At 37.0% G+C, this 13,276-nt stretch overlaps 1 protein-coding gene across 13 annotated transcripts in view; it reads right to left on the bottom strand.

Annotated features, from left to right (window-relative positions):
* Positions 1-13,276, bottom strand: part of PPM1B (protein phosphatase, Mg2+/Mn2+ dependent 1B) — a 63,087-nt gene that overhangs the window by 27,342 nt on the left and 22,469 nt on the right. For 7 of the 13 annotated variants that reach the window (XM_075042824.1, XM_075042825.1, XM_075042827.1 and 4 more), the window contains 3 exons: positions 9,317-9,461; positions 8,746-8,839; positions 4,306-4,464 (listed from right to left, as the gene is read on the bottom strand). In XM_075042824.1, coding sequence (XP_074898925.1) covers positions 4,306-4,338 — 33 coding nt within the window. In that variant the 5' untranslated portion in view covers positions 4,339-4,464; positions 8,746-8,839; positions 9,317-9,461. The remainder of the gene's footprint in view (positions 1-4,305; positions 4,465-8,745; positions 8,840-9,316; positions 9,462-13,276) is intronic. The other 6 variants (XM_075042837.1, XM_075042830.1, XM_075042831.1 and 3 more) reach the window with 3 other exon arrangements.

Genomic DNA, 13,276 nt, shown 5'->3' with positions numbered 1-13,276 from the left:
ATCAGGTCAATTTTATGACATTATCGAAAGAATTCCACACACAAGAAACCACAAGTTATCTTCATTCTTTATCTCTGTATTCATCATCTACTGGCCTCTAATTATATTACCTGGAATAGCAACGAAGATAAAATAACTACACAACTTTATGTTATGCATGGTAAGCTTCACACTGTATGTAATTTAAAAGCTAAAGTATTAAGTTACATTCTGCTCAGAATTATTTGCATTGTTATTTTTCCTTCTTTATCCAAAAAGAATATTTGCAAGACTGCAAATCAATGGAAGCAACACACAGCAACAGAAATGAGGTATTCGTTACCTAGTGAGACACCCAGCCAAAATGCTTTTCACAACCCTTTCTCTTGAAAAATCTGATTTTGCTTTGAAAAAGCAAACAAAAAAGAATCAGTGTCAAATGGTGTCATAAAAGCAAAGCAAGGCAGTGCTACACACCACCACAAACAAGTGTTCTCAGCAACTGATGTTCTCAGTTAAGAGCTGAACAAGTTGCACATAATTTAATAGTTCAACTAACATCAGTAAAGGAGATCCGTGAAAGGATTCCAATAGCTGATGACCACTTATTCACAAATTACACATAATATAAAGCTATTTTAAAAGCACACAAAAACATTCTTCCCAGTAAAAACATAATACAGGACTGAAATGCTGCCAAAATGGCAGAAGTCATCCAACACTTCAGACCTTGTATGAGATTCTTTTAACTGAGTATGTCCTTCTGTTCTTAAAATCAGAAGTGTGAAAGAAGTCATATGACTAAGGAAAAAGATCAAAACCTATCTAACTGCAAAAGCCTGTGAGCTCAGTATTAAGTGTTGTGTTTTACATATATGTAAAATAAAATACTGTTTTAAAAAACCACCAGAGGCACATTTCACATTTTAGCTTTACGCATGTCTTAAGTAGCTTCACTTTTTACAGCACAGAAGAAACTGAAAAGAAAGGTCATACTATTCAAAATCATATTCTTGATATTCTAAATATTCTATTAAATATTACAAATCTTTAACAAAGGATGCAGAGATTGACTTGCAATCAGTAAAAAACCAGTAAGTCTAGGAATCAACTTACAGCTGGTCCTATAAAAGACACCAAACACATAGAAGAAAGCCTTCTACCACTGGGTGTATTATGCAGACTACACAAGGCAGGAACTGGTTTGAAGACTAGCTGAAAAAGTCAAGCCGTTTCAGTGACCATGGAAGAAACAGGGATTTCACTGACTCATTAAACTGAGGTTTTCAATCAAAATTATCAGTGATAGCAGGCACAAAGAAGACTTAAAATGGACGAACACCTGTTCTGTTAAAAACTTCATTTTTAACAGTAACAACTTCTAGCATTTTAAAAACACTAGGAAGTTACAGAAAATAACAAACAAATGACATAGCATACAGGTGAGTACAGTATATTCCTATTAGGCATTACGCACAAATGCCACATCTACAGTGCCAACATACACAACTATCTCTAGCAGTAAACTCAGCTGTGTATTTATCTATGTACAAATTAGTTAAGTAAATCAGAGATATTTTAATGAAATTTGTGGTACCATACCGAACTTTACTTTTTTAGCAAAGCAGCTTTAAAAAAAACAACCAAAACAAAACAACAACAAACCAACCACAACACAATAAACAAAACAACATTTGTTTTCTCCAAAATGAAAGGTTACAAAAAGAAAACACTTCCAGTGGAAAAACAGTACCTTGGTACTCACATCTAGTTTTGTCCCTCTTAATATCTCAGGCTAGATCAGTGAAGACTTGAGCACCTAAAAACAGGACTCAGCCAAACTGGCCTGCAAAAATCCTACAGAAAGCAAAGACTATCATAAGTCTAACCTGGTCTTACCATCTCTTATTTTAAGCATACTAGGCTAGCTACAAGTCAATCTTGACACAAGCACCTAGATAACATTTAAGTCAGGTCAGAAATCACAAATTACAGAATCATAGAACAATTCATGTTGGAAGAGACCTCTAAAAGTTATCTAGTCCAAACCCCTACTCAAAGTTCAATCAATACAATATCCAACACCAAAGATGGCTTAGGCTGTTGACATCCTTGTCAAGTTTTGACAGTCTCCAATGATGGAGATTCCACAGCCTCTGTGCAAACAGTTCAAGTGTGACAACATTCATAATGAAAACAGAACTCCCATCAGTGCCACTTGTGTCCTTTGCTTCTTAGTCTTTCATTACACACCTCTGGGAAGAGCATAACTCTACCTTCTCTATACCCTCCCATTACATAGTTGGAACACAGCAACTGGATCTATCTTCCAGACTGAAGAAACTCAGCACTCACCTCTCCTCACAGATCACATACTCTAGCCCCTAAGTACCAGGGTGGTCCTCGCTCAACTTGCTCCACTGTCTATGCCTTTCTTGTACTGGGGGGGCCAACACTCCACACTATATTGCAGATGCAGCCTCATCAGTTCCAAACAGAGGGAAATAAATTCTCCCAACACACTGGATAAACCTTTTCTAATATGGCCCAAATTTTCATCACTACAGACACACTGTTCCCTAACGTTCAATACACTTGTCCTGGTTGTCCACCAGGACCCCATGGTTCTTTTTCTGCAAAGCTCATTCCTAGATAGTGATCACCCAGCCTGTACTGAAGGACAAGGTTACTTTATTCCAGGCACATGACTTGATTAAACTTCCTGGGGTTACCATCAGACCATTTGTCCAACTTGTCAAGATCTTTCTCTCTACTGTTAAGGCCTACTCTTTGGCTTATTGGCCACTCCCCCCAATATGGTATCAAATGTGCTAAGAGTGAATACTCTTCCACTGTCCAAGTTGTTAATTAACAAAGACTTCATTATGCTTCCTCTCAACAATCAAAACCTCTCAACATTTCTTGAGGGACTGAAGGCATTAAGCCCCAAACATCTCTGTAGAGCAAGACTCAGTCTTAAAAGAAAACACAGCCAGCAGAGGAACAGATGAAGTGCCCATGTAAGCTAGTAATTCAATCACGGTTTTAATCAATACATGTAAGCTCAAAAACTCAGTACCCCTCCAGCCTTTGAGATTTAAATTCCAAAGATCCCATTTTTAAATGCAATTTAATTGCATAACACATTAGTTTCAGAAAACAATTTAGTTTCCTTCTGGTGAAAATGTTTACACCACATAAGATTTAGCTGAAACTTTCAAAATCTGGAAGACCATGTCTGCTGTAATTCCCAAAACTTTCTCGGAAATGGAGAAGGCCTCAGTTCTCATCCGTGCTCCACAGACTACTCTTTAAAACAGTATATATTCTTCGGATCAAGAATGGAAACCCAGGATTCCCTTCCTCCAGCAGTCTTCCCAACTCCAGGAAAAATAAAATAAAAAAAAAATTAAGAAGTCAATCACTTGATAAATGACAATAATCACCAAGGCTCAAAGGCTTTCGGAAGGCCTTTAGAGGATAAAAATATTGGCCCTTCCCCCTCTGTGGCAATGGAAGAAACTGAATCTGAGCAATACGCTGCTAAAGCAGCGGCTCTAGCTACCACTCTACTGTACACTCTTCACCTCTAGTTTTAAATCAATAGCTATGCCATTTCCAAGAGTGTTCAGGGCAGTGAATCTCTAACAAAAGCTGACATCCCTTTCCCAGGGCAAAAACTTAACCCAAGGCTTCCTTCTCTGAAGTCCTAACATATATTCTTCTCTGATGTTTCCTACCTGATACAAATCCTACATGAGGTCTTTATCTCATATACAGGGAACATAAGCAATAATTCAGGCTCAAGAAACCAAAGACATCTACCCTTTTGAGGTATGCAAGTATGAAGACAAAAGCCATGTCCTCTGACACACAAGAAAAATTCATGATCAATGTCCTTTTCCCCACAGCTACACAATGAAGACTTTCTTTGGTATTAGATCACCCATATTATAAAGGGTCTTAAAATCAGGTCTGTGCAAAAGTTTTAATTTCTGTATTTAAAACAACCACACCCACTGATTTTCTCCCAACATCTACTTACAAACTGGCAGACAGTTCTTGCTCAGTTACAGATACCCATGATTTTCTACTACATCATGGAGGGGAAAACAGGCAGCTACTGTAAATGAAGAGCATGCTCCTTTCCATATAGATTTGTATTTAACAGGTAGAAATATTTATTTGCTGGTTGTCATGAAGGCAGCCAAAATGTATTTAGATTATAAAGGTCTAAAAGCCATAATCAACATTTTTGTAGACACTATAAAATGATTTTCAGATCACATGTCAGTTTCAAAGAGAACATCAGAACTAGACTAATACCTTGATAGCCAACAGTCCCAAAGGCAATAACATATCTTTTCATACAATGAGAATGGTCCAACATCAATCTTTTGGGCTTAGGTCATAAAAGTGTACTGTAAAATGTCTCTTCCTCAGAAGGATTCACTCAACAGGCCAGTCATTTTTAATAAGTCAGTGCTGTGGAAAAGAAACAGCGCCAGAGTTTCCTGTTACAAAACACATGTGCTCCTGCTATAAAAAAAGAATGATGTTTCAACAGAGAAAACACTGTACTATATATTAAAGATGTAAATGACAAATAAATAAAATATCTGTGACAAACAATTTCAAAGCTTATTGAAAGTTCAGGAAGAAATAACTTTTCTGGTTTAAGTAAAAAATTCAAACTTAGCCATGGTAGAAAGCTCTTTTGTGTCTGTTTCCAACTTGCACTCTGCCTCTAGCATGTATATGCATACATACACTCTACACCTTACATGTGTCTACTCACACTGTAGATAGTTTTGACATTCATAAAGATTACCTGTACCCTTCAATTTACACAAGAAATAGTGACAAAATTTTGTAAGTCATCTTCTACTAATCTTGTGTTTACTTAAAATACACTATCATTGTACTATCACCATACTCCATTATGCTATCTATTTATACTATATGCATACTAAATATAAGTTCATTTGACATATGAAACCACCTTTAAAGATCTTTACTTTTGATCCCATTGGGATCGCTTTTGACTTACTGACCTTAAAAATGCTGGCACTACATAAATTTACATCAGGCAAATAGTTACTGAATTTTTGAGCAAGAGCTCTACTTGAAGCTTGGCTGTAACACGTACTCTAACTACATAACCACAAGTACTGGCAGAGTCAAAGAGCAATTACTGGAATCCAAGAATAAGATGCCAGTATTTTACTTTTACTTAAAAATGGATTACATAAAAAGGACAGTGATTATCATTCATGCCCACTTACTATGGGGTTTATTTGTTTTGAAGTTGGGGTTTGGTTGGGTATTTTTTTGTTGGTTTGGTTTTGTTTTGAGAGGGGGGGTTATGTTGCGGCCATGGGAGTCATCATTAGGAGGGATCTCAGCTGACCAAATATATTGACACAAAGAAATTGAGTATCAATATAAACTTTTAATATAGAGCCTACTATCAAAAAAACTTTCCTGTCAGGATGACATGAAAGAAGCCAAATAGGCTTTTAAACCAGGAATTGAAAAAAATTTGCAAGTTACCCCCATCACCAGGTAGAATACATACCTAGGAACTACAGCTCTAACTTTGAAATTAATTTCTGCATTTCTATTGTTACAACAGTTGGGGGAAAAGAAACTAACAAAAACAAACAAAACATACAAATTCCACCACCATACTACTTTTAAACCAGCAAGTTAAAAAGGAGATGAAGATTTGAGAATGTGCTTCAGCTATTTTAAACTGGTCTGGAGGTACAAAACAATCACAGGCATAATTTAACACTGTGGATTCACATCTATTTTCAATGTTAGTAGCAACACCTGAAAAAATTATCTCTTCTGCTCTGCCTCAGCTAGTCACCACTACATTGTGCCAGCAATTTCTTTATTTTCAGAACTGCTAGCTGAGACATTTTTGCCCTCACTCTTTGAACTATTTCACTGAAGAGGTGCAAAGTTAGCTTTAGTATTTTGAAACTTTGTGACTTTGACTGCACTGGGTTTAGAAGCCAGCAGCTTAGACAGCAGATCCAAGGGGGCAGTGACCTTCAACAGTGAAGACAGTGGGCGAAAAAAAAGAAAGGAGCACCAGGAGCTAGGTTAAGAGCTATAACCTTTTTAGCTATGTTGTTAACACCAGAAAAACATATACTCGTGGTCTTTTCAAAGGTTCATTTTATATTCTGCTTTCTTGCACCTTATTAAAACATGAATGAAGCTAGGTAACTGCAGATCTTCAAGCTCAGCTTATATGGCAACCATCTGTCTCATGGATGAGTTGCACACTTCTATGCTGTGGCTTCTTATTGATCTGGAATGCAGTTTGGTAGGTAGAATGTTAGATGTCATATATCAGATGAATATTCAAGACGAACTTCACAAAAAACTTTTAAGTGGACTCTCAATCTAGCTTTGCAACCACAGCATATAGTAGAAAGCCATCAGTGCCCAGGTTGATGCATTTTTACAGTCATGAAGCATTTATCATGCAGCTTCACCCTCAGATAAGTGGCAGAAGTCAACTTCACAGTTTTGTGGCCAAATGAAAGCTTAAAAAAATATGCAGTGCTTTTTCTAGTTAGCTACACATAATTCTGTGCTTGCTGGTGTGACTTCTGATAGCCAGCAGCCCTTAATTCAGATTGGCACCACAGTTAGGGACTTCACTGAAGAGGAATGCAGTGACATTCTAAGACAGACAGACTCTGCTGTAGTCAATGTCTTTAACGTCACTCATCTTAGTCTTCCAGGTAACAACTTCAGGTTTTCTTTACCAAGATTTCCTCCAAACACTAAGTCTAGGAAATGCAATCCCCTTCGTTATCTGCAAATAGTTTATCTGAGTTAGAGTTAACTATACAAAAAACAATAGGTAAGACACACAAATACCCAGGCCAGTCCATCAAGTACAACAACACTGGGCCCACACAGTGCAAAGCAGACTACTGCTTCTAGCACCTCCACTGGAATGGAATGAAAGCTAAAGTCTTTAAGACCCAAGATAGCTCTGTATAAGCCAGTATTCATGCTCTTGTACCATTTCCTTGAAGCAGGAGTTTGGTGCACTGGCACCCAAGAGAAATGGGCCTACTTAGTTAAATCAGATATTGGTTAAATGGGTTAACTTGGTTAAATCAGATATTACCTCTTCAGGCTTATTAACCCTGAGGTCACATTTTGTCCTTAACTCAAGCTCTGCAACTCAGCATGGCTTTATTATACCACCCAGAAGACTGCCCTGTACTCTTGTTAATCCCTACTGACTATACTATGACAAGATTTATATCCCATGATATTAACTGAAATTCCTTTTGTTTGCCTGTATCTGCTCGTACTTTCTGCAGCCAATAAGCATGTTCTCACTTCTTTACTGGGCTATTCAGAAGAGATGCACGTGGCACTTGGCTACTACAAAGTGTTATATAAAAGCTATCCTTCCCTAATAAAGTTTATAGTTATTTCTATGCAGAAACACTTTTTGTGGTTCTCTAAATTCAATAAGAGATCAACTATTTCGAGTTCAATTTAGTTTGCTCCTTTTCAATCATCAATCTAACACCCACCAGCCAGGTTTTTATTATAGAAATAGCACCTAAGATTTTGAAGAAAGAGAACCAATGCTTAGCCAAGACACTACTGGTATTAAAATGAAGAATTTATTTCACTCATTAGCATGAAGCAGTATGTCACTAGAAATGAGTTATCCCTTATTCTAAATTAGGCATTTAAGACAACTTTTCTTACCTTTTCGAACGTTTACTAGAAGATTCAGACATGTTTTTGTGAGAATAGGGCAGCAATGAATCACCAATTTGTATCATCAATAAATTGTTCCTAAACAGGTCTGAAAGACCAGAATAAGTGTTCTGCAGCAGGTCTTCAGAACCACAGTAAAACACTAAACCTTTTATTTACATAACTGAGGGGTGACTTGTTGATTCATACAGAAATCTGAGGAAGTCAGACACAAGGGTTGGGCTAGATGAGTGCTAGAGGTCCATTCCAACATAAATTAGTCCACGACTTGCACAGTGTAAGAAGAGTTATGCCTTTTTTCAACCTGTTACATCACTGCAAATTAAGTACATGCAGTCAAGACGACAAAAAAAAAACACCAAAACACATTTGAACCCTTCTTTCATTGTAGCAGCAGAACAATCAATGCCACCTCCTAGGCACAAACTTGTCACTGACCTATGCATCATCCAACTTCAAAGACAAGTTAGACTGCTTGATACCAACAGGCCAATCTCTTGTCCTGCCACTATTGACAAGCGCAATCTAAGGCAAGCAACTCTTCCTGTCAAAGATACCAAAATGTGAAATCAAGACTGAAAGGCCTTAACTTGATCATAATTCTGCAGATTCAGCATATGCAATAAAGCTATTTCATGGGCAGTCTTCAAAACACATACTCCCTGTTTAAAAACAGAAATAAATTATTCAGAGACATACAAACCAAAATATGCAATCTCTATGACAGGTATTTGTGGTAAAGTGGTTTTGTTTTTTGGTTTTGTGGGGGTTTGGGTTTTTTTTTGTTTTGTTTTGGTTTTTTTAATGAATACAATTTTGTGGCATTGAATTTATCTTTTTTTACAAGAAGTCAGAGTAAGAGAACATTAACTTTTAGTTCCCTACACACTAGTTTAGAAGATAGTGATTGAGTAGTGGGACAAGAGTTATCTTCTTATCTATCATTGTCAGATAAAGTTATGATAGAAAACCAGCAGCCAAAACATTTTCACTGACCTGGGAGACGACACCAACTTTTACCCTTGAAAAGGTGATTCAAGAGTTGGAAGCAACAGTGGACTTGTAACAAAAATTTAGAGATTTTCTGTAACTGATTAAAAAAAAAGGTAACTTAAGCAGTACTGCTGCTATTAGCACATTCAAGGAAACAGACTTTGAAGGGAAAAGCACCACACACAGACAGTAAGCAGACCTCAACACACAGTGGCAAAACACTTTGTGATTTTTACTGACTGACACTGTACAGTCTTTTGTGTGAGACAATACCTTCCTCAAAATCTGGGTCAGCACACATTTAGGTGTTGAAAAACTACTTTTTTTTCCCCCTCCATTTATTAACAGTGCTTTGTACTATAGCAGAGAGAAGTTATATTTCCTCCCTATTAAATATAAGATTAAGCGAAATTCAAATGCATTTAAAGAAGAAAAACACCACATCCTTTTATCCAATCTGTTCTGAAAGTTCTGTTAAATTCTTAGTCAATTACAAATTGCAAATCAAAACACAGTCAAAGTAAAAGTGATTATACCGTCCCATAAATTTCCAAGTGGCAGAATTTGTTCTTACCTTTAACTGCAACCTAGTCAAGGTTCTAGTTCAGTGCTGAAAGAATTAGTTTACATTCCTGCTGCCAAGAAGCATGTAACAGAATGACTTGCAAAACCTTGAGATAACAGTACAGGACACAACATCTGCTTTATTTTGGTATTTCCTAGAAAGAAACAAAGAAAGTAGTTAGCTACTCCAGATGGCTTACAACAGATTTGTACATGGTTTTTTTTCATAAATACAACTTTTTCCTAAATAGAAGTACTTGAACTAAAGCTATGCCTGGATGTCAAAAGACCTTTCAGTACACTTTCTAAACACAATATTAAAGATTCACGCTAACAAAGAATCAGATTAATTTTTTTCCTATTTCCTTCACCAGCACAGACTAGCACTTCAAAAGTCACCTAGCCTATTACCTGGCATTCAAGTCCCTAAATTCAGTAACAGAAGTAATAGCTTTTGCATGCCTGTTAGCTTAACAGTACTATTTGCTTAATTTTATTCACCTGCTCCAATGACAGTATACTCAAGTGTTTGACAAAACTTAAACCCACCAAGTGCAGCATGTCTAATTTGTAAGCTCTTTATTCTGCTTGCTTAGATGTAAAAATGCACAAGAGTTTAAAACAAAAGCAATAAGCTTCAGTTGCAAAAGTATTTAATCTCCTCTGAAATAAGAATCATTATGTTTCTTCAAAAGTAGTTTCTATAAAAGTAAACAAATTCAGCTTAAACTGTAAAAGTAGCAGATAACTAACAATTCAGATGTGTGTATCTACAAAAGCATCTAGGCATCTACTCATCGGTTTGAACAGGATGCAAATGCCCAAATTCCTTCATGGATCAGGGACTACATATTTAATCTTATAAACCACTGCATCTTATAAAAGTTACCATGACAGTACGCTCGTAGAAGGAACTATGTAACACTGATGATTTTAAACTGATTATAGCACTCTGATGAGCTGAGTCATAAAGACCTTGACTTTAAGCCCACTGATCCAAGAATGGAGCTATGACATTTCATTATGGCTTGCCTCTTCCAAACACTAAATAGTGCTTTTCCACTACCAAAAAGTGTCATAAGCAAGAAATTGCTCAAAAGGAGGAATACTTTGCTACTGTTTGAAGAATTGTAGGGGTTCAGTAAGTTTTATGCCTGTAACATTACACTGGTGCACACCCTGTATTCTCCCCAATTTTCTTTCTTCTTAAGCACCACAACAGGATGGATGGTTCAAGGAATCAAACTGAGCCAGAAAAAGTCAATTATTTTCTGCAACTGCAACTCTCCGAACCAGCTTAGGAAATGCACGACCAGACAAGTGCCAACGCCAGAAATGCAGAACCAGCAGCTGCTGCCGATTCAGATTTGCTCAGAGTATTGTGAAAGTACACCTTAAGCTGCATCCACTAAATCATTAATGAACTCTGAAAAAGTATTTTGAAAGAACTAGACCGCAAGTATCCTAAATCATTGTATTGGACTATATGGCAAAAGCCCTCCCAAAAAAGTTTAAAAGTTTCAGTAAAAAAAAAGGTGTTTCCACATCCAAGAACTTCAAGGAAAAAAACCCAAACCTACAAGAAGCACAGATTCACAAAGTTGCACAAATCAGCCTAACTCCTTCTTAAATAAACCAATGACTAGGGCATGAACACAGAATGAATGATCAAGACAGAACTTCCTTCAAGCACTGTCTTCCACCTTCAGAAGATCCCCTTAACTAGGAGGGTACAGGGTGCTTACACAATGAAGTGCTCAAGAGCCTCAGTTCTTCTGATGCTACTCCAGTAGCCTTTAGAAGTGGCTGACTCACAATAGCAGAGCAGAAGACAACCATTATGCTTCCTAGAAGCAAGAAGCTTGACCCTTCCCAAACTCTTCCACTCTGCAGAGGATGTAAGAGCATTCATTAGACAAGGCTGACTTTTAGCCCAGAGACAGGTTGCTTAGAGTAGGGCAGATTCAAAGATGGATATTTTGGGCTGGGAGCATCTTATCCCAGAATATGCTCCTATTTACACAAATTCTATCTACACTAGTTCTCAGAAGTGAGAAATACAGTATTCAGTGTCCCAAAACACCTTAAGATATATACTCCACCACTAAACATTGCACAAAGAGGGGACATGACTCCTACTTACTTCTGCACAGTAGTGACTCTTCTCCAAATAAGCTGCGTAATTTTTTTTTTCCATGTGAAAACACAATTAGATTAATGATACAGCTTTGGGATAACAAGCTATTCTATCCAGCCTCCAATAATTTGTGTGCAGAAAATGCTCACATACATAAATGAAATGGTCTTATCCACATTGCTAATCATAAATTACATCACAAGAATAAAGTTGAATGGTCCTATTAAAGGCTTAACAAAATTGCAAGGTGTATTAAGCATTTTATTCGGGCTCCTCGGATCTCTGGAGTATGTAAACACTTAATATTTGAGTAGGACTAAGTTAGTTCAGTAAACTTTTATAATTTTTGCTAATAAGACACCAGTACCCTACAGCAGAACAGTTTTTAACTGAGCACAACTTAAATATTCCTTGGCTAATAAAGAATTTGATTTTCACCATTTTTACAGTATTTTCTTCAGAAGGTAAATACTATGCAGCCAAAGCCATCATAAGTAAATCACTGCTAAAGAACTAAGCCCAATATTCAAAAGTAAGAAATCTGAAGAACACTACCATGTTATTTTACAGAAGGGTAGGCATCAAATGCTGTTATTCCTCATAATTAAATACATACTTAATAACCCCAGTAGCAAACCACTAATGATCCTCAAGCTAAATCCTCATGTTTAAAACAAACAAAACCCACTACAACACCCTGTCCTTTGCAAGTTTCCAGACTCTGGTCAGAGAAGCACCAGAAAGACTCTGGTTTTATTCTGCTCCACAACCAGCTATGACTCTGACCTTTCACAGATAACCAAATCGTTGCTGCTTTAAAACAAGTAAACAAACCAGCCAACCCACTCCCTGAACATCAACAGAAAAAGCTATAATGTGTCATAACTGACCTTGTGACATCACAATACCACTACTGCCTGTATCATCCCCCAGAACTGTAAACTGGTTCACGCAGAAGATAGTAAAAGATTTTGCAGAAGTAAAAGATGCTAGGAGGGAGAAGGAAAAGAGCAATAGTGTAAGCTTACCACAGGTTAGCTAGTATACTAGTGTATTGTTCCCACCATACAGTAAATGTAAGATAACATCCCTCTCCTAAAATAGGCATTCATTAGGTTACCTGATTTTTCCAGGAACATAAAAGCACATACCAAGGGAGTGCACTAGTTGTGCTGCAAGTTCATGCAGCAGTTCTTCCTTAGCCTACATATACAACAAAGCCCAAACTACAACAGGAGTTAATTTCAGTGTAATTACTTGAGACAATGTACAACTTTCACCCTAAAGAGAAAGTTGCTCATGCTTTGTGATAAAAGGATAATGAATTCTCTCTCCATTCGCTAAGTGGCTCTTGGTTCTATACAAAACCATTGCCAATCCACCAAGACTGGACAAAGCCTTGATTTGTGTTTTTGTGGGTGTAGGGGTTCTGTTGGGGTTTTTTCTCCCCTTTTCAAACATGGAAGCGGCACTAAAATGTTCATTATTACAACAGTCAAAGGAAGGATAATGAACAAAAGTTCAAAACTAAAAAGTCCGTGAAGTAATTTAAGTGCTTTATGCTTTTGAAGCAGTTGATCTAATATTATGGTTTTGTAAAAAGTGCAAAGGTACCTTTCCACTGCATTTTATAAGTAACACCCAGGGCTTCTTAAAAAGCCAAATGCCTTGAAATAAATTCACTTGCGATTCTGGTGAAAATTTGGTTCAGCAGTTTGAAGTTTGCAGTTCAAACTTTTATTGCCAGTTAGCCATTTGAACTATTCAAGGCTGAATTTCCAAGAGGAACACACTATTAGACTAGTATTTTACATTCATCTAAAAGCTTGATAA

This window comes from Buteo buteo, chromosome 12, assembly GCF_964188355.1.
Source record: "Buteo buteo chromosome 12, bButBut1.hap1.1, whole genome shotgun sequence".
NCBI lineage: Eukaryota > Metazoa > Chordata > Aves > Accipitriformes > Accipitridae > Buteo > Buteo buteo.
This window is presented reverse-complemented; position numbering and strand designations above follow the sequence as displayed.